At 39.6% G+C, this 24666-nt stretch overlaps 2 protein-coding genes across 2 annotated transcripts; one reads left to right on the plus strand and one right to left on the minus strand.

The window, feature by feature from the left end:
- Positions 1-795: 795 nt before the first annotated feature.
- Positions 796-18815, minus strand: LOC126606261 (uncharacterized). Its single transcript, XM_050273623.1, has 13 exons — positions 18270-18815; positions 17440-18166; positions 11347-17327; positions 8851-10361; positions 8451-8714; positions 7932-8152; positions 7579-7850; positions 3873-6906; positions 3663-3795; positions 2837-3357; positions 1824-2732; positions 1389-1571; positions 796-1286 (listed from the first exon to the last, which is right to left on the minus strand). Exons 1-13 carry the CDS (start codon positions 18617-18619, stop codon positions 1089-1091), a joined length of 14304 nt encoding a protein of 4767 aa, XP_050129580.1. The 5' UTR covers positions 18620-18815; the 3' UTR covers positions 796-1088.
- A 2290-nt stretch (positions 18816-21105) lies between these two features.
- Positions 21106-24373, plus strand: LOC126606267 (endoglucanase 5). The gene is made up of 8 exons (XM_050273634.1): positions 21106-21410; positions 21487-21699; positions 21994-22194; positions 22289-22375; positions 22471-22635; positions 22883-23006; positions 23117-23707; positions 23915-24373. The coding sequence occupies exons 1-8, from the start codon at positions 21192-21194 to the stop codon at positions 24202-24204; spliced, it is 1890 nt and encodes a 629-aa protein (XP_050129591.1). The 5' UTR covers positions 21106-21191; the 3' UTR covers positions 24205-24373.
- Positions 24374-24666: the final 293 nt, after the last annotated feature.

Here is a 24666-nt window from a genome sequence, read left to right on the forward strand (position 1 = left end):
CTTTTCATGCACATTTTTAAAACATTTCAGTCTCATTTTGCAATTTTACACATTTGATATATTTGTTTTATATTGTCAAATGATAGATTTATTAAGTGTTTTAAATTATTTTTTTTGGTATTAAATTACTGTTTAGCAATTCAAAAAAGTGTTATTGCACTTTTCATGCACATTTTTAAAACATTTCAGTCTCATTTTGCAATTTTACACATTTGATATATTTGTTTTATATTGTCAAATGATAGATTTATTAAGTGTTTTAAATTATTTTTTTTGGTATTAAATTACTGTTTAGCAATTCAAAAAAGTGTTATTGCACTTTTCATGCACATTTTTAAAACATTTCAGTCTCATTTTGCAATTTTACACATTTGATATATTTGTTTTATATTGTCAAATGATAGATTTATTAAGTGTTATATTTTCTGTTAATTTAACAGTTAAATAATCATGTGCAAAACATGAGATCTTTTGAAGGCCAAATTTGTGTCATAGGCTCCACCTTTTCACCTGCTCTGTAATTACCACAGAAGTTTGCGCATCAATGGAAAAAGTCCTTTTTTATATGGACTAAACATCGAAACCTAAATCCATTTTTTTTCTGAGAGGCCAAATTGAAAAACTCCAAGCATTTCATTTTCATGGGTCTTTATCCAATTTCTTCAAAACATATAGTACTGCATCAGTGGGGAGTGACAGGAAGGAATCGGATAACTCGTTCTCCAACTCACCGAACCAAAGCGAGTTGCTGGACTGAGAAAGGGAAAAGAGAGAGAGAGAGTGATGAGGGTTGAATGAGGGTGAAGAAGATGGAGGGCAATTAACTCGCTATTTACACAATACCACACATGACGGGCATACAGAAACTTTGCTCGTACGGTAAAAATCAATATCGAATTCAACTTTCCTATATTTTCACAACACCTATTTCCTTTCCCTTTGCTGCTTTCAAATGATTTCCTCGTACTAACTCCCCCCTTCCAGCAAAAGAAAACAGCAGAGAAATCAAATGGAAGAGAGGTGACTATCGTTTTTCGAAACTGAATATATATAAACATCACAACCTCTTCCCCAAAGAAACAGGCTGATCACGGCCGAAATATTCTCATAGTTTTGGAGACCTGGAGTCGACAAAATGGACACCTGGAAACGGCAGATGAGCACCTCCGACAGAGTACATGGCCACAAGGAACTATAGTTATGTCAACTTCAGCGGTCAAGCAGACCCGACAAAGCCAGGCTGCTTTTGCTGAATCGGCTTCTTTTGCTGCCGTATCAGCTTTTTCCTGAACAAATTAATCCCATTATATGATTTCTTTTTTAGTAGCTTACTATGTAACAAAAGGATACGACAACAATTTGTAAATACGTATAGTTCAATCGCATACCTGTTCAAGCAAAAGGATTGTCTGGGACTCCTTTAACTGTTCTTGCAGCGTTATTGTTTTCTGTAGTAGGGACTGCTTCTCCACATCCATATAAATCCCAGCTGCAGAAAGCATCTCTTGTACGGCTTGCACCAGTTCTTCAGCTGATACTCGGCCATACTGGAGCTCTTTGCCAGCTTGCAGCTGCCCACAAAGAACCATTTTGAGTTACAGAAATGCAACAGAAAGATGCTATAACCCACAACTATTTCTCAAAAAATTTCCCAATTCTCACTTGGAGTGATTTCCCCAGTCCCACAATATTATGGATCTCACCTCATGTGAGAGTTGGGAAAAATCTGAGTTCCCAAGTATTTTTCCATTAAATAGATATGCAATCATGATAGTACACAATCAATAATGGCGAGTTGGTGGCAACACCAGAAGTGAACAAACCTGAGATCTTGCTTCGCCGCTTCCAGAAGTTTCTGGCATTTCAACATGAGTTCTGCTATTAACTACTGCATGACTATTATCCACTGGCATTGGTGAAGTCTCACTGCCCATCGCTATACTTCTGAATGAGAAAACATGTGAAGAAAGAAGAGGCTGCATCACACCCGTTAAGGTTTCCACCTTGAATCTGTACAGTGCTTGGCCCGCTGATGGTCTGACATCATCTGGAACTCTACCATATTTGAGCTTTTCTCCATTTTGAGAGCGCCATGCCACTATCTCTCCAGCGTAAAAGGGCCTCAATGGATGAAATTGTACTTGATGAACATCTTGAGGCAACAGTTCTTTGCCTATCAAACCATTGCTGCCACTAGTTGCTTCCGTTTCTTGCTTGTCCAAACACAGTTTCAGAATATCGACAATTGCAGTTTCAGTGCCTCCAGGACAGACAAATAGAGATCCAATAGGTAATGGAGTAGGAGACCCCAAAACCAGGCTTACAACAATTGCAATAACATCAAAAACCGAAATATAGGATGGTGGTTCAGCAACTAATATACTGGTGTTTGACCGGTTAATGAAGTAAAGAGTTCGATGCATGGATCCATCAACCCACTCTGGTATGATGGAGTCCTTAGCTGCTTGTGTAATGTCTACGTACTTTGGAAGAAGCAAAAAACGAGTATGAATGCATTTAACAAACTGCAACTTCTCTGCAACAGCTTCTAATAAGTTTTGTATGGTACCAAGAGATAAATTCTTAATTGCAGGAATGTAGCTAGCCATGCTATTTACAACAGTCCATACAGCACCCTGAAGTGACTTGCTCAACAGTTTCTCTCTGATGGCTGCTATTGGGACCGGCCCAACGTAATCCAAAGTCTGCAAATGCTCCTCGTGATCTAATTCCTACATTGACAAAGCAAATTTTGAATAAAGATAAAGACAACTCTACTTTGACCAGAACAAATAAAGCTAATATAAAAAGTAATTGTGTCAGAATATCGTGCTACCTCAATGACTACATCAGACAGCTTTTTTATGCCCAAGACAATGCACAATCTCTCTGGAAGGTCTGGATGAATAAATCTTAACCTGGAAGGGTCAATGCATTTTATAAATCGGGATCCATGGGAATCAATATACACACAGGACATAGCATGAACAAGTCTGCAGCTATCATCAGGGACTATTGCTTCTGACGTCCAACTGGGCCCATTGGACATGTCTTCACCAATCCCATCACAGATAAAATGCAAAATTTCAAGCACCGCCCGGAGTTCATTTGGATTTAGACGCTGATATCCACAAGTTTTCTGGAGATTCAAAAGAAGATCCCTCGCAGACTCAATTGAAAGCATGTCCTGAAGTCCCAAATCTTTGAGAATCTTCAGAAAAGGAAGATATAAAGTAGGCAATTCAAAGGCAAATGGGGATAAGTTAATTGTTAGACGGGCAAAAAGCATGTTTGCTGTCACCAAGCGCGTTCCATTTGCAGCAGGTATAAAGGGAACTCTTTGCAACTCCATTTTATCTGCATAAACAAAAGAAAGCAGAATGTAAAAAGCTGATTAACAGTAACTAATGTTTATGGACTATGAAATGTAAAAAAGTAAAACGAGAACAAAAATTAAAGAGAGTTGGCAGAATTAACCAACACAGCAATTTGCAGTTGAGATGAGATATTTCCTCCAACACCAAAGGTTTTTTATTCTTTTTGGACTAAAGGTTAGAAATAGTAATAATGTACGAAAACAGAAGATCAAGTATATGTGAAGATTATGAATTAAGAATTGACACAAGACAGCAATTGAAAAAAAAGCCAAGAATGGAGTCTACCTGAAGAAGAGAGGGAATTCCAAGTCTTATCCAAGTACTTTAACACTTCACAAGAAGCTTCATCAATAGTCATCATGCCTGATGCAGTTGGCCAATGAGCAAGTGTGTCTTCACCACCGTTTTTTCCAACAATCTGGAAAATCATGTTAGAAAGATTTTAGCATACAATCCATCATCTTGGATGAATACACAAGGGACTACCAGAGTTACCTGCAAGTGTTTTAGTACTGTAGGAAAAGATGGAGGGCTTCTAAGCTGGAGTGATCCCCAGGAATACTCAGGAGGAACAAGATTTTGTCTTGAAATAATGGGAGCATAACTCCAAGCCAGAGGCCAATCCCTTGACAGAATGGCTTCGCTATATGAAGTGAGTACTCTCTTGCCACCTTTTTTTCCAACAACATTTGGAAAACCAAATTCCGCAGGTATGCATTTAATTTTTCCAAGGAGATCGCAGAAGTTGTTGCCATAGAGGACAGCAAAGTTTGAGAACACTGTTTCAACAACAGATCCAGCTAGTGTCCAAACTTCCACTGAAACTTCATTCTGAGCATTGCTTAAATCCTCAAAATCATCCAAATCTCTGGACTTCATGGATTCAGTTCCAAGAAACTCTACTCTTTTGGCACATTCAAGTATCACCTCAGATTCTGTTGCAGTTCGGAGACCAGTTTTTCTCAAAATGCGAAGCCACCTATCTGAATTAAACCTTTCTCCTGGAAACTTTTTCCTCTCTCCAGAGAAAACAGATGTTAGTAAAGCATCGCCAGGATCATATAAATCCTTGGGCTTAGACAGATATGTGCAAAACTCATCAGAATTCCTTACAAATTTAGCCTCCTTTAAAGCTTCAATTACAGAAGAATCCATTTGTAGGTCTTGCCAATTTGTGTAAAGATATATTAGTATATCCTCCTTTTCAGATTCGGGTTTACCTTCAAACCCAGGCAAGCCAAACCTTATTAAAATCTGCTGATCATGCAATTCAGAGACTCCAAGTGCTCGAAGTAATGAAAATTCAACTGAATCAGTGGAATAGGAGAGACAACGTTCATCATATGGTTTAAGGAATGAACTTGAAGAAATGATACACTGGTCATCACTGAGCAATCGTGTGTATGAACCCACAACTGTTTTATATATAGGAAGTGAACGTAAAACTTCAAGTTCTTCCCCTCTAAAATTAGAGCCATTTGACAAAAAGTCATTAGCCAAAAGTGCAAAAAGTGCATCACAATTTGAAGCTGAAAGGGATGTAAGTTCGGAGAAATAGCCAGCATTTCTAACTGCAACCAACTTGGAAGCAATAATTTGCCCTAATGATTGGCCAGGAGCAGGGAAGCAGTTGCATGAAACAGCACAGTCCAGAAAAGCTATATCAAATATAGGTATGTTGCAGAGATTCAACAATGATAACAACCAAGGATGCGTGTTTTTAGCTACTTCAAAAGCTGAAACGTAAGCTTGAACAGATTCAGATTCAGGCAGATCATTGCTTCCAGTTGCTCCCATTTCCAAAGCACCTTCTTCTGATGTTGGAATAATAACCAGGGGTGGAATGAATACCAAATTACGCTCCCTAACACGGCATAAGATTGGCCGACCAAGAAAAGCGGGAATGAGGGGCCAGTCAGAAAAGAGTAAGAGGTCTTCTGAACTGCCACTGAAATTTTTCCAGAAGAGTCTTATCCATTCGGGGGAAGGACCTCCTTCACCACCAAAGCTTGATGTATCATTCTCCCATGAAAACCAAGGAACCATATTTGAGCCCATTACATGATTCACCCAGTTACCATGAAAAACTATCCTCATATGACAGGCCAGTAGCTGAAGAGTGAAATTTTGCAGTTTTAATAATGATAGTAGCACACCATTTGAAAAAATATCAGCCAAGATTGACCTTTCCAATACCTTAGGGTGGACAAACTTTTCAGCCAAAGAAACCATCAACGCCTGTTGCTCCTTGTTCCCAACCCAAAGTTCAGTAACGCCCAACTTGGTCAAATGGTTTGCTGCAGTTGGGAATGGTAAACCTTTAAGCTCAGCTGCTATTGATAGAAGATTTTGGTCTCCATTTCCATAGATGCTATTACTGCTGCCTGCAACCATGTTCCTCTGAGCTAAGGGCCCTCCAGCCCTACCAATATCCTCAACAACTCCTCGGCCAAAATCAATTAAAGCCTTCCCCAGATTTGCCACCATTTCAATTGCATCTCCTGAACTGCTAGCATTCTGCATAGATGATGCACGAAAATTATGCACAGGGACTGAAACAGGAGCAGAACTGCTACCGACAACTTGACTTTCCCTATGGATATAGTTAGAGTTACTATGGTCAACTGTCAGAGAATTTCCATTTGAATTAGATGATTCCCGAATCTCAATATCAGACAAGCAGTACTCAAGAACGTCTATATACATATCGACTGATCGGAGAACAAAAGATGTCGAAGAAACTCTTAAAAGATTCCGAACCATTTTAGGTTTCACTTCCCGAACTGTAATCCCCAGGGCTTGAATTTCAGTTACCAACTCCCAAGGTACTGAAAACACAGGGTAGTGCTCCTTTACAAAGCTGCAAACTGTAGCTGGAAGCAGATTACCACCCACCCCATTCCCTGGCTGTGAAAGAAACATACCCTCTTCAGCCTTGGCTAGGTTTCCAGAGTAAAGCTGCCACACAGGAAGGTCAACAACACGAGCATAGAAAGGCCTTATCACCTGTTCAATTAAGCATTCCCATTCTGGTTTCAGCACTTCCATTGGAACTAAACTACAACCATTTCCTTGTAGTTTGACCATATTTTGCACATTAGACCTTGGCCAAAAGGAATAAATTTTGTCTCCATAAGCCTTCAAAGACAGGCTGATTGCACGACTTACACTTGATTCGATTGTAGAATTAGAAGCATCTTTTCTTAACCTCTGGATTTCCAATATTAATTCAATGTAGGAATCCCGCACACATGACATCAACTCTCTGTTCCAGGCTTCCATCAAATAATTTCCAGCATCAGCCCGTGTCTCTTCTGAAGCTTGCTTTTCTTGGTAATTAAAAAGGGAGCGACCTCCATTGTGACAAACCAGGAAACATCCAAGAACAGTAACAGGTACATTTATACCACCAGACAGAGGAAGAGGGGACATGATAGAACTTGCTAGACAAACATCTGCAGGATGGCCATCACGGGATATATGTGCTGCAACTCCGGCAACAGGTGTCAAGTTGTATGCGAGATATCGCCTGCAAAGAAATAGGTGGATTTCATCAAGCTTGTTATTTTAAAGAACCATTTGTGGAAACTTATCTGAGAAGTACAATTCCTTAACAGGATATTCTCCATGTCAGCAAGTTTCACAGATCGATGATTCTAGCCATACTTAAAACAAGATAGTTTCCATTGGTTCAAAGTCATTACCGGAATCATAAGAATTCTTATAGTGTTAAGTCAAACAATTTTACAGTTGACCCATGATACAGGACTGGTCCTTTTGCATGGAGAAATCCAGTCTGAGTAAAAGTGCGTGAAAATGATAGTTCAGATTATTGTCTATCCTAGATGGTCCAATTGACAAAAAAGAATATGAAGCACCTCTAAATCACGGAATGCAACAAATGTTAATGATTTTAGAAATTTATATTTATCACTTAAAAATGTACAGAAAGCAAACGCCATTACAGATCCTGATAGCTTACTTAATACAACTTTACCCTTCAAGTCGTATAAGTTTGCCATATATATGAAATCACTGATTCCACAATCAATTGTCCTGCCCTCAAAGTATTGACTTCCCAAATTAATCAAAGGGGAAGCATCACATGTATATTTTCAACTTTTAACTTCTAAATTGTAGACTCTGCAGCCACAGATCAGGGAATAAAAAAATCTAAAATCCACTTTCTTCCATAACATACCTATCTAGAGCCATGTTTCTTGTTTGCCCAGAGCCTAGGCTGAGTGCAACGAGCCATCGGTCAACAACTCTTGCAGCCCCATGGTTCAAATGTACATCTATTACATGCAATTTTGTTGCAGCATTGGAGCTATTAAACAATCGAGATATTTGAAACTTCCTCCACTTTTTCTCTGAAAAGGGATTTCTCATGATAGCAGATGACAAATCAATGCTAACTGAATAGTCCTCACAAGGCTGTGGGTTTCCTTCCTCCCATGTTGAGATTGACACCTGATCATAAATAAAAGTATTATGAAGTAAAGTGCTGTGATAAATAGCTACATGCACAGAAAAATTAAACACTAACAATACCTGCATCACCGACTTTAAGAATATAAGTGATCTAGAAGAGTGCTCCATAAATCTGTCACTAATCTGCTTTAATCTCCTTGATCCAAGTTCAAGTCCATTATTCAAGCATTCAGAAGACAGAGGCATGCGAATAATAGTAGAATCCGATGATGACCATGACATATTGTGACCAATCAGCATGGGATTAAATTGATCACGGAACCGGTCAGTCAAATTAGTACCTGAAGACCAAGCATTAGAAAGTTCTTGTCTTCAATTCTACTCAACACGAGATGAAACTGTGGCATGATGTTAAGTTACCACACCACAACCACACAACAAAGTGGTCAATAAGAAGATAAAAACTATTACTATTATCATTGAGGCATTTCTGAGTTAGTTAAAAAACTACAAAAAGAAAAGATAAAAGCTAAAAACATTAGGGAAGTCATAATGATTATCAGAAAAGTTTAAACATGGGTGCAACATCATCCTTGGGGAGCAGACAATATATTGAATGAATGGCCTATGAACAAATACCTATCAAAGAAAACATTTTTGCTGCAGGAGCACAGGTTGACGGTGCAGCAAGCACCAAACCACGAGGATCAAACATGTATAAGTAGCCACCAGAAACCACTGAGAGGAGATCACAGACAAAATAACAGCTAAGCAAAGCCAAACCATAGTTAAGTGTACTGCCCCTTAGTCTCCATGGAGGTAGAAATTGGAGGCTACTTACTTCCTCTCTACTCAAGCTAACCCCTTCTAGAATGGCTAATAGGGCAGGCCCTTGAAATTCACCTGCAGTAATCACATTTTTGTAAATGAAATTAAGCTTAATTCATATGCTTTGCAACTAGAAGAACATTACACCTAATAAAATGTTAGGAAATAAATTAACTCATTCAACAATAAATTATATAAATATTTCAGTTACCCATATTGTGTTGCAACAAAGACTGGCGAGGATGTTCCCTCTTGTCAAAGATTAGGTGTAGCTTAGTGGCTTTGCAGCAATCTGCCAACTCAAGTAGGTCGAACAATAAAAGGTCATTGTCCCCATGTGATGCCAAAAGCTCTTTTATTCTAGCAAAGTCCATGCAAGGAAGATCTTTAGTCATGTCATCATCAACTAAGGAGAGGCAGCGAAGTGATTGTACCCCCAACCTACACGCCAGATCATTGCTAATACTTGGATGTATAAAATATTTCCCAATGGGAGTACTGCTATCCATCCATGGTGCATCATTATACACAAGATTGCAAGCATCCATAAGAACTCCAGAAGAATCTGGAATTAAGATTGGAGTGTTAGATGCTTCAAAAAGTGGCTTCTCTGAGCAACAATCTGCTACAGCATCAAGGATACAATGGACAAAATTTAACTGATCTGTTGACAACGGGAATCCTTTCACATCATTTCGCAATCGTTGTAAGACATGCAAATAGTCCCAAATATCAAAACTAATTCTCACACCTAATTTCATGAGCAGATCTCTGAATTCCGATAATTCAGATGGAACAACATACAAATATGGAGTAAATTTCACAGGTGAATCAAATGCAAGAGCATTTGGAACAACAAAGTTATCCCCAATCCAAACCCAGGAAACACCATCTAATGCTGATTTTAGCTCCGCAAATTCATCAGTGCCAACATGCTCTTGCATCATTGAATAGAGTGATGGAATTCCATCAGAAAGTGCAGTATCAACAACAGGTAGATCAGATGGATGTAATTTGAGCTGTCTATATAACTTGGATAGCTCAGTCAACTGTGTGGATAAAATATGTATGTTTGGGCGATCCATCCAACCAAGTCTTTTTTGCAGGTACAACGAGCAGCATTCACCCTCTAGTATATGCATTGAGTAGGATACCACAAACATCTGGGATTTGGGTCTCACTTTGCATGGGGGTGATACCTGGTTACTGGACTTCAACCACGGGATTCCTTTTAGAGGTGGATCAGCACATACAGGACACCAAGCAATAGCCCTCATTTCAGACCAAAAATCCTCTTCTGGCTGATCATCAATGAAATTACTTATGAAAGAATCTATGTCCAAATCCTCTAAAATTTGGTTCCCATTTCTGTTAAGAGACTCATCATGCATAACATCACCATCCTCAGCTGCATTGTCCTTGTGGAAAATTGAATTCTTTGACTCATCAAGATTTCCTTCCTCGCCAATCGAGAGCTTAAGTGAAAGAGCATCTAAACAAACAAGCAACCTCCTCGCATAGCTTAGTGTCTCTGATTTGCCAGAATCATGCAACAAAGAAACTGATCTAGCACAATCGAGCAAACCAGAATAGCCCAAAGTTCTTCTGAGTCCAAGCATAACTAAAATATCCAAAGTTTCTGTATCTGAGAATTTGTCAGAAGGGAAAAACACTTCTCTGTGTAGCACCTTCCTTAGTGCAGGCACTCGAGGATCATAGAGCCTGTGAGACAATAATATATCAAATAGCATTATAACCATAAGCTAATTAAAGGATGTACGGCGCACGTTGGTGAAAATAGTGTGTGGTGTTAACAGATGACCTTGGAACTTCAAAACTAATGTAAAAAACATATTTATATACCTCATCTTGATACCATTTACATAGATATGGAAGAGCAACATACATGTAAAATTCTAAGCATCAATATTAAGAAGGATCTTATAGCTCCAAAGGTGTTGGATAAAATCTTGGTCTTTTTTTTTATACCAAACTTTGTTAATAATAATAGTAATCAAAATACAAGGTATAAACAGTCAGGGAACAAGATGTCCACCATCCTGTTAATATAAATCTCATAAAAAACAAACTCAAACTACAACTCTGTCACTTTGTTCAAAAAATCAAAAACCCCTACCTATATCTACACCACAGCATATGCCTAATCTAATATTAGGACAGCACAAATAAACAGCACTAGAAATGAATAATAACAAGATGGATTTCATCTTGGTTCAACACTAACTCATGGAATTTGAGCAAATTGTACTTATTCATTCACCAACTTGAACTTGCTTATATAAAATAAATAAATAAAATAAACAACGTTGACAATATAAGAACCCTCTTTTTTTTTTTTTTACTAAGACAGTATTTTATTGCAAAAGACAATCAAACAAGAGGACAAAATACGTGGTCAAGAAGACCACTAGGATTAAGAACGCTAAATTGCACCAAAGACCAAACCATAAGAATCCACTGTAATTAGTATTTAGTACTAGAAACTGTAACACAAAAAAAAACTAAATTAGAAGTCTCTTGACTCTCTTCTCTGCTATTTGTGTCAGGGTTTTGTTTGCTGTTTGAAGTTCAATTGTAAATTTGTAACCTAAAGCTTATAACCTATAAATAGGACTCAAGAGGTTTATTTTTATTATAAGAAAGAAACATATATATTCCATAGAAACTTATACCACGTAAGTTATACCTGGAGGGCTGCTGCCAAGACCCATCAGCTGTCAAGACAAAAGGTATTTCAGAAAGTGAAGATTTCAAAGAATTATCTGCTTCAACTAAAAGCTGTACACCATGCAGAATAGCTGAAAGAGATCCCTGCTCTGAAAGAAACTCTGGCAGGCGGTTAAGTAGATGATCTTTGTAGAATTCCATCCTGGAGGGTTCTTCGATCTCTAAATATCTTCTCAGAATACTTTTTTCCTTTTCTGATTCTGCCCGTACAAAGTCATCACTCAAAAAATCCTCCTGAATGTCACCAGGTTTAAGCAATTTGATAGGATTACTCAAACTTACAAGTTTTCTACTTTTATATGACTCAAACATAGGAAGGTGTTTTATGATGTCTATATGTTTATATTCCATTTTTTCTTCGATAAACCATTTGGACTGAAGAATGAAACTCCGAAGTTCATGCATCTCTCCTTCCGATGCATTGTGAAAAAGCCCCTCAATGTTCTCTGACCTACCTGCAACCGCCAGAAGTGCATTTAATAAGCCAATTGCTGTTGGCAACTGCACAAAAATTTTCAACTGTGGATGATCTATCGGAAGGTCTTGCCTCAGGAAAACGCATCCTATTTTCAGCAACAAAGATGACATGTTCTCACTCCACCCATCATCCTTGATTACATTTGAATTTTCAACTAGTTGCTGGAGACAATAATTCCCAACAGGCAATATTGGCCACTTAGAAAAAAGCGACAAGTCATCACAAGATGACCTCAAATAGCTCCAGAGAAGTCTTATCCACTCTAAACTTGGTTGACCCTGCTGACCAGGAGCCCATGTCACCTGTTTTGCATGATGCCACTCTGCTGGAAGTAATTTCAAAAGGAGTTTCTCCAGTAAAAGGCAAGACAGAAAAGAAACATTTGAGGCCTCGCTTTGGGCTATGAAGCATAGCTTCTCATAAACTCCTTCTGGGATTCCGCAATCTACAAGTTGATTAGAAACCGAATCCTTGAGAAGATCATACTCATCCCCTCGTGCAATATATATTCTTTCCCCAACCCCATTCTTGTCAAATGTTGTAAATGAACCATCAGCAAGGGGTAGTAACGGCAAACCATACAAACCAGCAGATTGGACCGGTATCTTCAAATCAAGTAAGCAATATTCAAGGGTCAATATCACTGTGTTTCTACCCTTGAATTCACGTTTCCTTCGAATTAATAAAGTTTTTAACAACTGTGGTGTCAAAAAATGCAATGAGGGGCAAACGTCCATAAATCTCTCTACAATTGGCTTCGAAACAGTGACCAGAGGAAGACCAGCGTCTGATAATGCTTCAATAAGCTCATCTACCTTGTCAAAAGTAAAATCAGGGAATATGGCTTGTTTTGTTGAGATCCACTGACCACCTCGAGCTTTTGTATATAATACACGAAGACCACAGTCAGCAATGAAAGTGTAGAGTTCCCGCACCACTAAAGCCCAGGGTTCTAATCCTCTTGTTTCAGGCCAAAGTGAAAAGAACAAATCACATGGGCCAATCTCCAGTGCTACCTTCTCTAGCATGCGACAATAAGCAGGGGCAACAACACCCTCAAGAAGATACATATTCCAATCTGAGCGTTTTTTTCCACCACCAGCCATGTCGCTACCAAACCAGATGTCTCTCCTATTTGATGATAATTCGAAATATGCATTAACATGTGCTGGGAGACCAGTACTAATTGGAAGTGGTAGGAAACAGAAGGCACGGCCTTCATAATATTTCCTATCTTGAAAAGAACCTGTGGAGACTTGAAACGCATTTGAAGCACTGGCATCATTCATCTCCAGGATACCGCTCATTCCCGAACCAACCTTGACAGATTGTAAATATGCAGCAACGCATGCCCAGGGTATATAACTTTGGGACTTGTCATTCAAAACTGCAGTTTTGTTCTTAGCTTGTGCACCACCTAGACACTCAGATGTTATCCAGGAGTGTGATAAACTACCAGATGAGTTTTCTTCTGTAATTACAATCTTCTGACATTTATATGGCAAATCACTGTCCATTGACTTTCTCAATTTCTTTAGGAATTGATCTTTATCCATTCCGCTATGCCGATTCCCATCAAACAAGCTAAACACATCCTGCAGTCCATTGGGGCCCATTTCGGGCTCACTATTGCAATGCTTATGGACGCGATGTAAAAGTTTCATTTCATGTCCACTTCCTTCCTTCACAAAAACAGAGATAACTTTTACATTACGTAGAAAAAGCAAAGTCTCAGAAACAACTTTAGAAAATGAAGCAAACAGGGATATGACATCTTCAGGTGCATATCCTTCCTTCTTTATTTGGCTTCTGGAAGCAGTACTGGCACTCCTGAGTGGAAACCGGAAAAGGGTTCCAGGAAATGGATGTTGCAAGTCACACCCAAAGTGTAAGAAAGGAGAAAATTGATCAGGAAATTGTTCCATAATCCTTCTTCCCGCAAATTTAATTCGAAGGCCGGGATGTGATGGAGAGATCCCAGGCAAATTACAGGCATGAGGATCAAACATAACAATATTTTCACCAGAAACAAATGTGGGGATGTCTGTGAAATGATAGACACAATTAAAACCCAGCCCAAATCTCCCAATTGCGAAAGGCTTCTCTAGTTTACTTTCTTGGCCAATGCGTGAGATTGCATAGAGATCTTGGGGACCAAAGACAGAGTCATTAAAACAGTATAAAGCAGGGCCTTGCCAATCTGCCATTTCCGGTGAAAGAACAGAAGAAGTCCCATACTGAGTTTTGTCCAGGAGAAAGGTTACTTCAGAAGCTCCTGCATCCTCTGCATTTTGAACCAGCTCAAATAGAATTCCAGGTCCATCCGCATACATTTCAAGAATGTGTTTAAGTCTAGTTGTCAAGGCTTCATGCTGTCCAAAAGCTTCAGCAGCTCCAGATAAACTCAAATTCATAGAATCAGCACTCTGAGCTAGCAAGGTCCTGCGCAGAGAGCAAACACCAAGCTTCTCTGCAACATCAATAGATATGTTCCCGTGCACAAATTTCTGAACTGTTGTTCTTCCGGTCAGTGCCAAATTAGGTGGACCGCCAAAAAGGCTATCGTGATCCTCTGAGCCAAGCAACCACGGAGCATCATTATAAACTAAGTCACTGGCAAGGTATAATCTGCCTGACATGTCTGGTAAATAAATCTTAACTTTCTGGTCTTGTATCTGAACTTCAGCCAGATGCTGTACAATCAATAAGGCTGCTCTCATTTCCCGTGCATCGAGAGGAGATGATTCTTTCTTCAAAGCCATTCTACATAAAATACTAGCATAATCGGTAAAGTTCAAGAATTCTCGAATACCAAGCTCTATAAATAATTCCTTGAAAACAGCTAAATCGACTGGTATGACACGTATATAGGGAGCCATATGAACAGGACCATTAAGAACAACCTCGTCTATTGTTGCAAATCCATCTCCCACCCAAACCCACCGACTACCTTCAAGAACAGCCTTCACAATGTCCATCCCATCTGAACCAATCAATCCTGTCAGCATTGAATATATCCTTGGCATTGCCAAGGCTAATTCCTGACGAAGAACCTGATCATTCACAATCTCATTATTTTTTCCAAGCTCAAGTAGTTGGGCTGCAATGACACTTCCACCAGGTGGAGAAGACCATCCAAGAGCAGATGATAGTGCTGTGGATGAACACTCTCCATCAAGTATTCGCATGCTGGCTGAAACAAGCCACATATCTGCTTGCAATCTTACAAGCTTCGGTGGAGCAACAACGGATGACACGACAGGCCATGGTAACGTTTGAAATGGAGCAGAAACTACCACTGGGCACCAACTGATCAGCCGAAGATCATTCCAGAACTTTTCGAGGTCAGACTTCAAGTTCCGAGGCTTGAATGTGGTTGCAGCTCGTGACAGCATTCTGTTCACTGTTCCTCGATCATCATTTACAGGATGGGGTATCCATTTCATTGCATTAACTTCTAAGTAGGACAGAAGTATCTTGCCTTTTAAATGGGCCTTTTTCTGATCCTCATGCATTAGCCGTTCTACCTGTCGTGCACTTTGTATGACCGTCTCAGGGGTCACAGATGTTCTAAGGCCCAAGCCTTGTAGCATGTCCAAAATACCAGGCTCTTGAAAAGAACCATAGGGAAAACAATCAGAATCCTCTAACAGTGCATATAACTCTTCATTGCGAGGATCATATAATGCAGTAGGACACCTAAGAGCACCAACGAGTGTTGGAATAAATTCTAAACTTCTCAAATAATCCCTGAAAGATACATCCTCAACACACAACTGTGGCAGGTTTTGCAGAATGGAAAGAACAATGCTGTCACGAACTTCAGGTAGTAGCTCCCCTACTCTGTTTAACACCTGCTGCTTATAGAAGCGTGCCTTCCCCATTCTCTCAATGCCAAAATATCTTAACAGAATGTCAACCTCAACATCTGAGGAGCTAACAAGGAACTCGGCTCCAAGAAAGAACTCAGGGATGTCTAAGGGTGGTAAGTACTTCTGCGGATTTTCAAGATCAGAGAATTGGAATCTTTGAGTAGATCCACCACCATAGACTTTATAAATAGGCAGCCTCTTGCAATTTCTTATGTCAGACTCATGCAAACAGTCTCCAAAATACCACTTCGGATCAAGAAAAAATGCACGAAGTTCATCCCTCTCTTTGGCTTCCAAATTATCAAAACATGTTACTACGCTGCCATAATTTAAAGAGACAGCATCATATATAGACTCGAGAAGCCCTGCAGCATTACCGTCACTTACATAATTAGATAAATCTGAGTGTTCAACTCCATAATTGGGGTTCAGGATCTTACAACCAATTTTAACAAGTATTTCTTTCATCTTGTCAGAAAGTTTTTCTGCATCGATCAATTTCGACTGTCTAGAGGTTCTGTACAGATGGCCAGAAGTAGTTGGCAAAATGGGCCAATCGCTAAACAATGATAGCTTCTCGCACTGATTCCGAAGATACTTCCAAAATAGCATAAACCATGTTGAAGTGGGGTGATTATGACAGCATTCTGGGTCCCATAATACTTTGCTTTTGTATTTCCAATCAGCAGGTACAAATCTTGGATAAAACTGAAGGAAGCACTGAATATTGAAAATAACAAGATTCGCCTTTGAGGACTTAGCAATAGCAGAGAGTCTACTTAGTACGTTGTTGGGAATGTTCTTGTCAATTACTCTATCATATAAATGTTGAAGTAGCATGTATTCTAAGTCATTGCAAACAAAGTAAGAAATTCCTTTGGAGGTATCTGACAATGATCCAAATTCACCATTTGCCAGTGGAAGCAAGGGCAGGTTATATGCATGCGTTCCAACATCAGCATCAAGCAAATCTTCAAGACAATATTCCAACAGTACAAGCTTGTGATATTTTCCCAGGGTAGAAACAGATCTACACTCTCTGGCAAAACAACGTACTGCATCAGGAGTGACCACCTTCTGCTGAAAACTGGAAGCATATTTCAAGAGCGTGTTAAATAGACCATTGTGCAAACACACAACAGGCATTCCTAGATCAATCAGGGCCTCGCTAAGTTCCTTACTCTTAGTAACTTCCTCATCATGTAGAAAAGCTTCAATTGGTGACACCCATTTTCCACCGTCAAGATCTGAATACAACACAGGAGCACTAGAAATGTTTCTGTATATATGCTCAACAAGAATATTCCACGGCTCTTCAAAAGAACCATTAGGCCATAAGGAATAGTACAAGTTCCTGGAATCTAGCAGTCCCCTTACACCAAGAAGAAGTTGCGTAAAAGCAGGTGCCACAACATCTTCTAAAAGAAGCCTGTTCCATACAGAACGGATTTTCCCGCTTCTGTCCATGTCAGCCCCATACCAAATGCCACGACGATTTGAAGAGACCTCAAAGTATCCATTAACTTGCACATTGAGGCCAGTCCTTACAGGCAGAGGGAGAAAGCAGAATGCACGACCAAGCTTGAGAGTCTGCACAAAATCACATTACACCAATAAAGTTCTACTAGATCTTATAAATAGGAAAGTAACTCAAATGCAACTAAATAGAGAAACCATGAAAGTATTAGAAATCACAAATTACATGTGCTGAATTATCGGATATGCAAGCTGCAACTGATCCCCATGGCAGCAAGTGAATATCATATTCCTTAGAAGCTTTAGCTGCAAAAGAACCAATCCTACTGGATGTGGATGCCAGCGTCTGCACTAAATAAAAACTATCTGTCTTCTTCTCAGATTGGGTCCCAATTGTTGCCTCACTTAAAAATTCTACTGAATAGCAGTCCACCTGACTCTCTGTAGAGTTTACCGACTTGGGAAATCTCAACGCTGCTTGCCGGTGCAAAACAATGTCATCACTGGCAGAACTGACCGAGCAGGAGTAAAGCTTCCTGGGCTCATAGTCCCGGTCTTCCCACACATACATTTCAACACGCATGACATTTTTAAGGAAAAGTAAGGTGAAAACTCCTTCCTCATAAAGCTGAACAAACAAGGAAGAAAGGTCGTCTTGGGAATACTCTTGCCTAGAAAGCTTACTGGTTGCCGCCTGGTCTGCATTCCTCAAAGGGAAACGGAATAGAGTTCCTGCAAATGGTGTTTTCATGTCGCAACCGAAAGCACAGTAAGGCAAGAACTGATCTTTGTACACAGAGATAGCTGAAGAAGAAACATAGTCAATCCGCTTTCCGGGATTGGATGCCGAAACCTTTGGCAGAAACATGCCTTGGGGATCAAACAACACCACATACTTCCCACTCACAAACGACGGCAAATCAGTTAAATGGTACACTGAGTTGAACCCAACCCTGAAAATTACACAGAAATTAAAGAAAATCAGAACCCTAAGTCTCAATTTCCCGCCAACAGCAAGCATTACACAGAAATTAAAGAAAATGGAAAAGAAATTACCCGAATCGGCCGGTTTTTGAGGCCTGGCCATGCTTGCTACTCCCGCCGATCCTCGAAATACTTACAAAGTCTTCCTCCGTGAAAACGGCATCGTTATAGGCCAGAAGCGCGGGGCCTTGCCACGGCGCCAAGGTCGCCGAAAGAAGGGAGTCGGTGCCGTGAAGCCTACGGTCGAGGCAGAGTCGGACGGAGGTAGCGCCGGCATCGTCGGCGTTCTGGATGAGCTCTTTGAGCACCGTCGTCCCCTCTGGGTAGTTCACTAAAACCTCGCGGATTCGCCGCGTCAGGTCAACCTTTTGACCGAAGTCTTCGAGAAAGATCGACTCCGGTGTCGACGCCGGAGACGCCATTCTGTATCTTGGTCTTCTCCGGCGAGCTTTGATCGTTGCTTATTTTTTATTTACTTATAACCACCGCCATGGAATTTGAGGTAATTACACAGGAGGACCGAGAGCAAGGAGGTGAGTGGATTTTCAATTGCGGGAGGGAGACTACGAGAAAATGAACGGGGAAATTTGGAGAAGTCGGAACACACCGACGCACACAGTGACGTGAAACGCAATGTAAGAACTCCGATTACTGTTTGTTTTCTTAGTTTGGGCCTTATAACCTTCTTATTGGGCCTCTTTTGCTATCAATTTATATGGAAGCCTGTTTCACGCAATCCGTAAGCCCAACAGCCCAAGGCCACATTAGGAAATCTCAGAATCCAAATTAGTTTATGAAACCTGAGGAAGCTCTTTTGTAACAAATTAGTTTTGGAATTGTTGTACACTTTCGTAATACGTGTCAACAATTTATTGAACGGGGATGCCATTAGGAGTACGTCTTGGTTGCAAGAAGGGATGCTCTATTATAACCAAACATACCACCATCTTTCAAGCATCTGTTAAACGAACGATCTACTTTTTCAACACATGATAAACATCTATTGAACAAGTGTTTTCACTAAAACTATATGTTCGTTTTAGGCCTTATAACCGTCTTCTTTGGCCTCTTTTGCTATCAATATATACAGAAGCCCGTTTCATGTAGGCCATATCCCCAAGTCAACATCTAATGAAAATCTCAAAATTCAAATAAGTTAATTAAATTCGAGGAAACTCTTTTGTAACCGAAGAAAAATGCAAAACAATCGTTTTGAATATGTGTCAAATATTTATTGAATGGGTTATGTCACCAAGAGTATGTCTTGGTTGCAAAAGAGATATACTCTCTCGTAATCAAAAGTATCATATTGCTAACATATGTTGAACAAGTGATCCAATTTTTATAAATGACAAACATCTATTAAATAAGTGCTTTCACTAAAATTGTGTCTTTGTTACGAAAGATTTTCTCACATTGCTCGGAGAAGTTATCTCCAAATACAAGGATGTCATTCTTTTATGAATTTAATTGGTGCCGGCTTCTCTACACAAGAATCTCTCATCTTTTTGTCAACTAAAAAAAACAGAAAAAAGAAAGGGGTGGAGGGAGCTTCTACGTGCGCATGTAGTGTTTGGTGCACCAAAACAATGGAAAAGGATACTTTTATTGAGGATCTCATAATCATGATCGTTCATCGTACATTGTGCGGTCGGTTTTTGTTAGGTACTATTTATATTTAATTTTAAATTTTAAATTTTCAAATGATTTATGACTTGACGATGTATGATGAACGATCACGATCACGAGATTCCAGAAAAAGAATTCAGCGATGATCCTTTTCCAAAACAAATGCACATTCAATCAAACTCGCATATGATGAAAATTTTAAATTAAAGAGCTGGAGGACACAAAAAGCAGACAAAATCAGGATACCAAAATATGTCGGGCAGATTATACTACATTGAATAATCTCTCTTTTTTAATTTTATGAAAATTTACTAATTTCAATTTGCAATTTGCTCAGCAGTTGGATTAAAAATGTTGAGAAAAATATACTCTCACTCTCATCTTGAAAAAATCCAACTCCACTTATCTATTTCGTGTGGATTTTAATCAGTCAATATAACACTGTTAACACATGCAATTGTGTTGTGTTAAGATGAAGTCATCCAAGTAACACCTTCCATTTCATATGAAGTCAATATGGCGTTTTTAGAGGAAGAAGATTTATTTTGAGGATTTGAAAATGACATCTTAAGCTTTAAAAAGAGACTTTTTGGGACCAAATTGTCAAGATTTAAAAAGAGACATATCGGACCAAAACAACTTAGAAATGGCTCCAAAATGTCTCTTTTTAAAGCTTGACACGTTATCTTCAAATCCTCAAAAGAAACCTTCCTCTAAAAATGTTGTCTTCTGACTGACAAAATGCCCAAAGCTATTTGTTAGTGGCATCTAAACTAATTAGCGATCTAATTTAAACTCGTACCAGTAGTCTAAATAAAAAATATTTTTAACCAACTTAGCTAATGCCAATCTCTTGAAAAAAACGCTGCTAGCTCAATGGTCGATGGAGTTGACCTAAACAAATATCAACGGTTGATGGACGATCCAGATGGCAGATAGATTTGTTAGCCAACACCAAGATATACTAACACCATACAGGTTGCGGCACCATATCCAATTATCCAAAGAGTTGAATTTGCACTCTTCAAACGTGCGCAATACAACGTGGGAAGCTCTACTCTAATTGCGTACCTGCAATTATATGTGTGTGTGTGTGTGTATTAATACGTATAAATAAATACATATATATACATACATATAATTATTTTATATATATATATAGATATATAGATATTGTCAATGACAACGTGATGTCTACTCCTGCAGAATGATTGCAGAATAGTTGGGACCTAAATTCTTCATCTTTGTTCTCTATTTTGTATATAAGGAGAATAGAAGTGCAGTACATGCATGCACAACTAGAGCTACCAAATAGTGTTAACCTCAACATCCCCTAAGCCACCGCGCCTGAGTGTGTCAGTAGTCATGACGAGGAACTGCAACCTTGCACCGTGCGTTTTGCTAGCCTTGCTACTACTCGGAATTCTCCACCTCGAATCAGCCACCGCGACAGACTTCACCTACGGCGAGGCCCTGGACAAGACCTTGATGTTTTTCGAGGCACAAAGGTCAGGTAAGTTGCCGGAAACTCAGCGTGTCAACTGGCGCGGCGACTCGGGACTCAAGGACGGCCTTGCTCAAGGGGTAAGATATCTATTTACATTAATCTTTTTACTATATGATCGATTAATTAATATATGGGACATGATTTTCTGTGCAGGTGAACTTGGTAGGAGGGTATTATGATGCTGGTGATCATGTGAAATTTGGACTGCCGATGGCGTTTACAGTGACAATGCTTTCATGGGGAGCTGTTGAATACAGAAAGGAAATTTCGGATTTAGCGCAACTGGGTCAAACCTTACGGGCCATCCGATGGGGCACTGACTACTTCATGAAAGCACATCCACAACCTAATGTTCTCTGGGGACAGGTATGTATTTTCACCTGTTTGGTCACCTATGCATGTATTTTTCTCTCTTGTGATACAAGTAATTAAGTTCCTATATATTGAACTGATATTGGTAAACCACCTAAAACTATTAATTTCGACAAAAGAAAATCAAAGACTTTGTTTAAGACTCCGTTTGATAACTATTTCGTTTTTCAGTTTTCAAAAGTTGAAAACTTAAACGAAATGATTATGAAAACTTAAGTGAAATGATTATCAAACCAACCCGATGTTTTCTAGTTTATCTGATTGCATGCAAATGTAAATTATTATCAGGTAGGAGATGGGGACTCGGATCACTATTGCTGGGAGCGTGCAGAAGACATGACAACTCCAAGAACTGCTTACAAGATTGACGAAAGCTATCCCGGTTCGGACCTTGCCGGAGAAACTGCAGCCGCCTTGGCATCGGCCGCCATAGCTTTCAAGCCTTACAACTCTTCCTACTCTGCTCTCCTCTTAGTTCATGCAAAACAGGTAAGTAATTTGTTTCGATCGGCTGAAAACAAATATCTTACCTTTTTTTCTTCCTGTTCTCAGCAATTAATGTGCAAAAATGTATTGTTTGCAGCTCTTCACGTTTGCGGATAGATTCAGAGGTCTATATGACGAGTCCATTGGCACTGCTAAGAATTTCTACACTTCATCAGGCTATTCGGTAGGTGCATCCGACATGTATATATTAATTTTTCCCAACAAATTATCTTATTTTTCGTAATTAATATGTTTTTGTTTGTAATTAATTTGGTGAAGGATGAACTACTTTGGGCGGCGGCGTGGCTGTTTGAAGCGACGAACGATCAGTACTACCTCAAGTATGTGGTGGACAACGCCGTGTATATGGGCGGAACTGGATGGGCTGTCAAAGAATTCTCTTGGGATAACAAATATGCTGGTGTCCAAATCCTTCTCTCAAAGGTACCTAATTACGCTCATTTAGAGTTGCTTTTGCAGAAAACACTTATGCTCATAAACGTTTTCAATAGTGAAGTCCTTTTACTAAAAACATAATCAAAACTTTCTTACAAATCTAAGTGCCCCATAAAAAAAAACACTTGAAAGTGCTTTGAGAGCGTCTTTTATCGTAAACATTTTTAGCAGTTTCAGAAACACTACCAAATATAGTGAGTCTCAAGAGTTTAAGCCATTTCATCATAACTTGCAGGTGTTGTTGGAAGGAAGAGGCGGTGCATACACTTCCACACTAAAGCAATATCAGGCCAAAGCAGATTACTTTGCATGTGCTTGTCTCCAGAAAAACGATGGCTACAATGTCCAGAAAACTCCTGGTAATTTAATTTATTAAGTCTTAATTCAAATACTAATCAAATAATTACTGTTTGATTAATCCAAATGTTTTGTTACTGTTAATTAACCAAATTAAATTAAAAAATACCAGGAGGACTATTGTACGTGAGGGAATGGAACAACTTGCAGTACGTGACATCAGCAGCATTTCTCCTAGCCGTCTACTCCGATTATCTCTCCGCCGCAAACGCCAAGCTAACTTGTCCCGACGGCCAAGCCCAACCCCAAGAGCTCCTCAACTTCGCCAAGTCACAGGCGGACTACATACTCGGCAAAAACCCCAATTCCATGAGCTACATAGTTGGGATTGGACAAAATTATCCAGTCCATGTCCACCACAGAGGCGCTTCAATTCCCTCTGTTTTTACTCTCCACTCTGCGGTCGAATGTGTGCAAGGTTTTGAGACGTGGTACCAGCGCCCCGAGGCAAACCCCAACGTCATCTACGGTGCCCTTGTGGGAGGCCCTGACCAGAATGACAACTTCTCCGACGACCGCTCTAGTTATGAACAGACTGAGCCTACGCTTTCTGGCACCGGTCCCCTTGTTGGCCTCTTGTCTAAGTTGCAGAGTTTGAATGGCATCCATCCAAGTTATAATAAAGGCACCCCAAACTCCCAGCCAACCATACCAAGAGAAGGTGCCAATGACCATGAAGAACAAAATCCAGTACAAGCTCCAGGTAACTAACTACTCATAATTTGACATTTTACATTTTTGGTAACACGAAAATGAGTTGTTATTTGCACTCGAGCAAAGTCATTGCGCACTCTTTTCACATAAAAATGATAACCGTTACCTAAACCACATTTAATGACCACGCTTTTTTAATAAAAGTGGAACTCACTTATCTCAGTCTAATAACAAGTTTTGTTACGATATTTTGCAGAGACCCAGATCAAACTGATTCACTCAATCGGCAACACATGGACCGTTGGGAAAACAACATATTATCGCCACAAGGTGGTACTGAAGAACACATCGCAGAAACCGATATCGGATGTGAAGCTGGAGATTGAAGATCTCAAAGGGTCTGTGTGGGGTCTCATCCCAACACCAGAAAAGAACATCTACGAGCTTCCTCAATGGCACAAGGTCTTGCAGCCTGGCTCTGAGTGCATTTTCATTTACGTCCAAGGTGGTTCTCAGGCAGACGTTTCCATCGTAAGCTACCATTAACCTTGTTCCAACCAAGAACAAAACAAAAACGAGCTGCCGTCACATTCCAAACAACGGTTCTGATTACGATATTTGTAACATTAGGAAAAAAAAGAAGATATCGTCCCTTGTGTAAAAGTCATGCATTTGGCCAAGGGTGATGAAATTTTAGGCAAAATTTTGATGTCAATATTATTTGCAAGCTGCAAGCAGCCCTCAAGCGAAAATCCTAATGTTATTCAAAATTTAATAAGACTAATCATCTTGCAAGTTGGAACCAGCATCACGACTAAGCGGTGTGCTTCACATGTGATGTTAGACTCAAAGTTCGAGTTCGGATATCCAATTATTATGGCGATCTTATTGTGCAAAAATACCTATTTCAAAATACCATCTAGGAATCAAACAAAAGCACCAAGTTGGGCAAGGTAAATGTCCTTAAAAAGTGAGAACTTTTTACCTAATAGTACCAACAGAAGAACC

This window comes from Malus sylvestris, chromosome 16 (assembly GCF_916048215.2).
Source record: "Malus sylvestris chromosome 16, drMalSylv7.2, whole genome shotgun sequence".
Classification (NCBI taxonomy): Eukaryota; Viridiplantae; Streptophyta; class Magnoliopsida; order Rosales; family Rosaceae; genus Malus; species Malus sylvestris.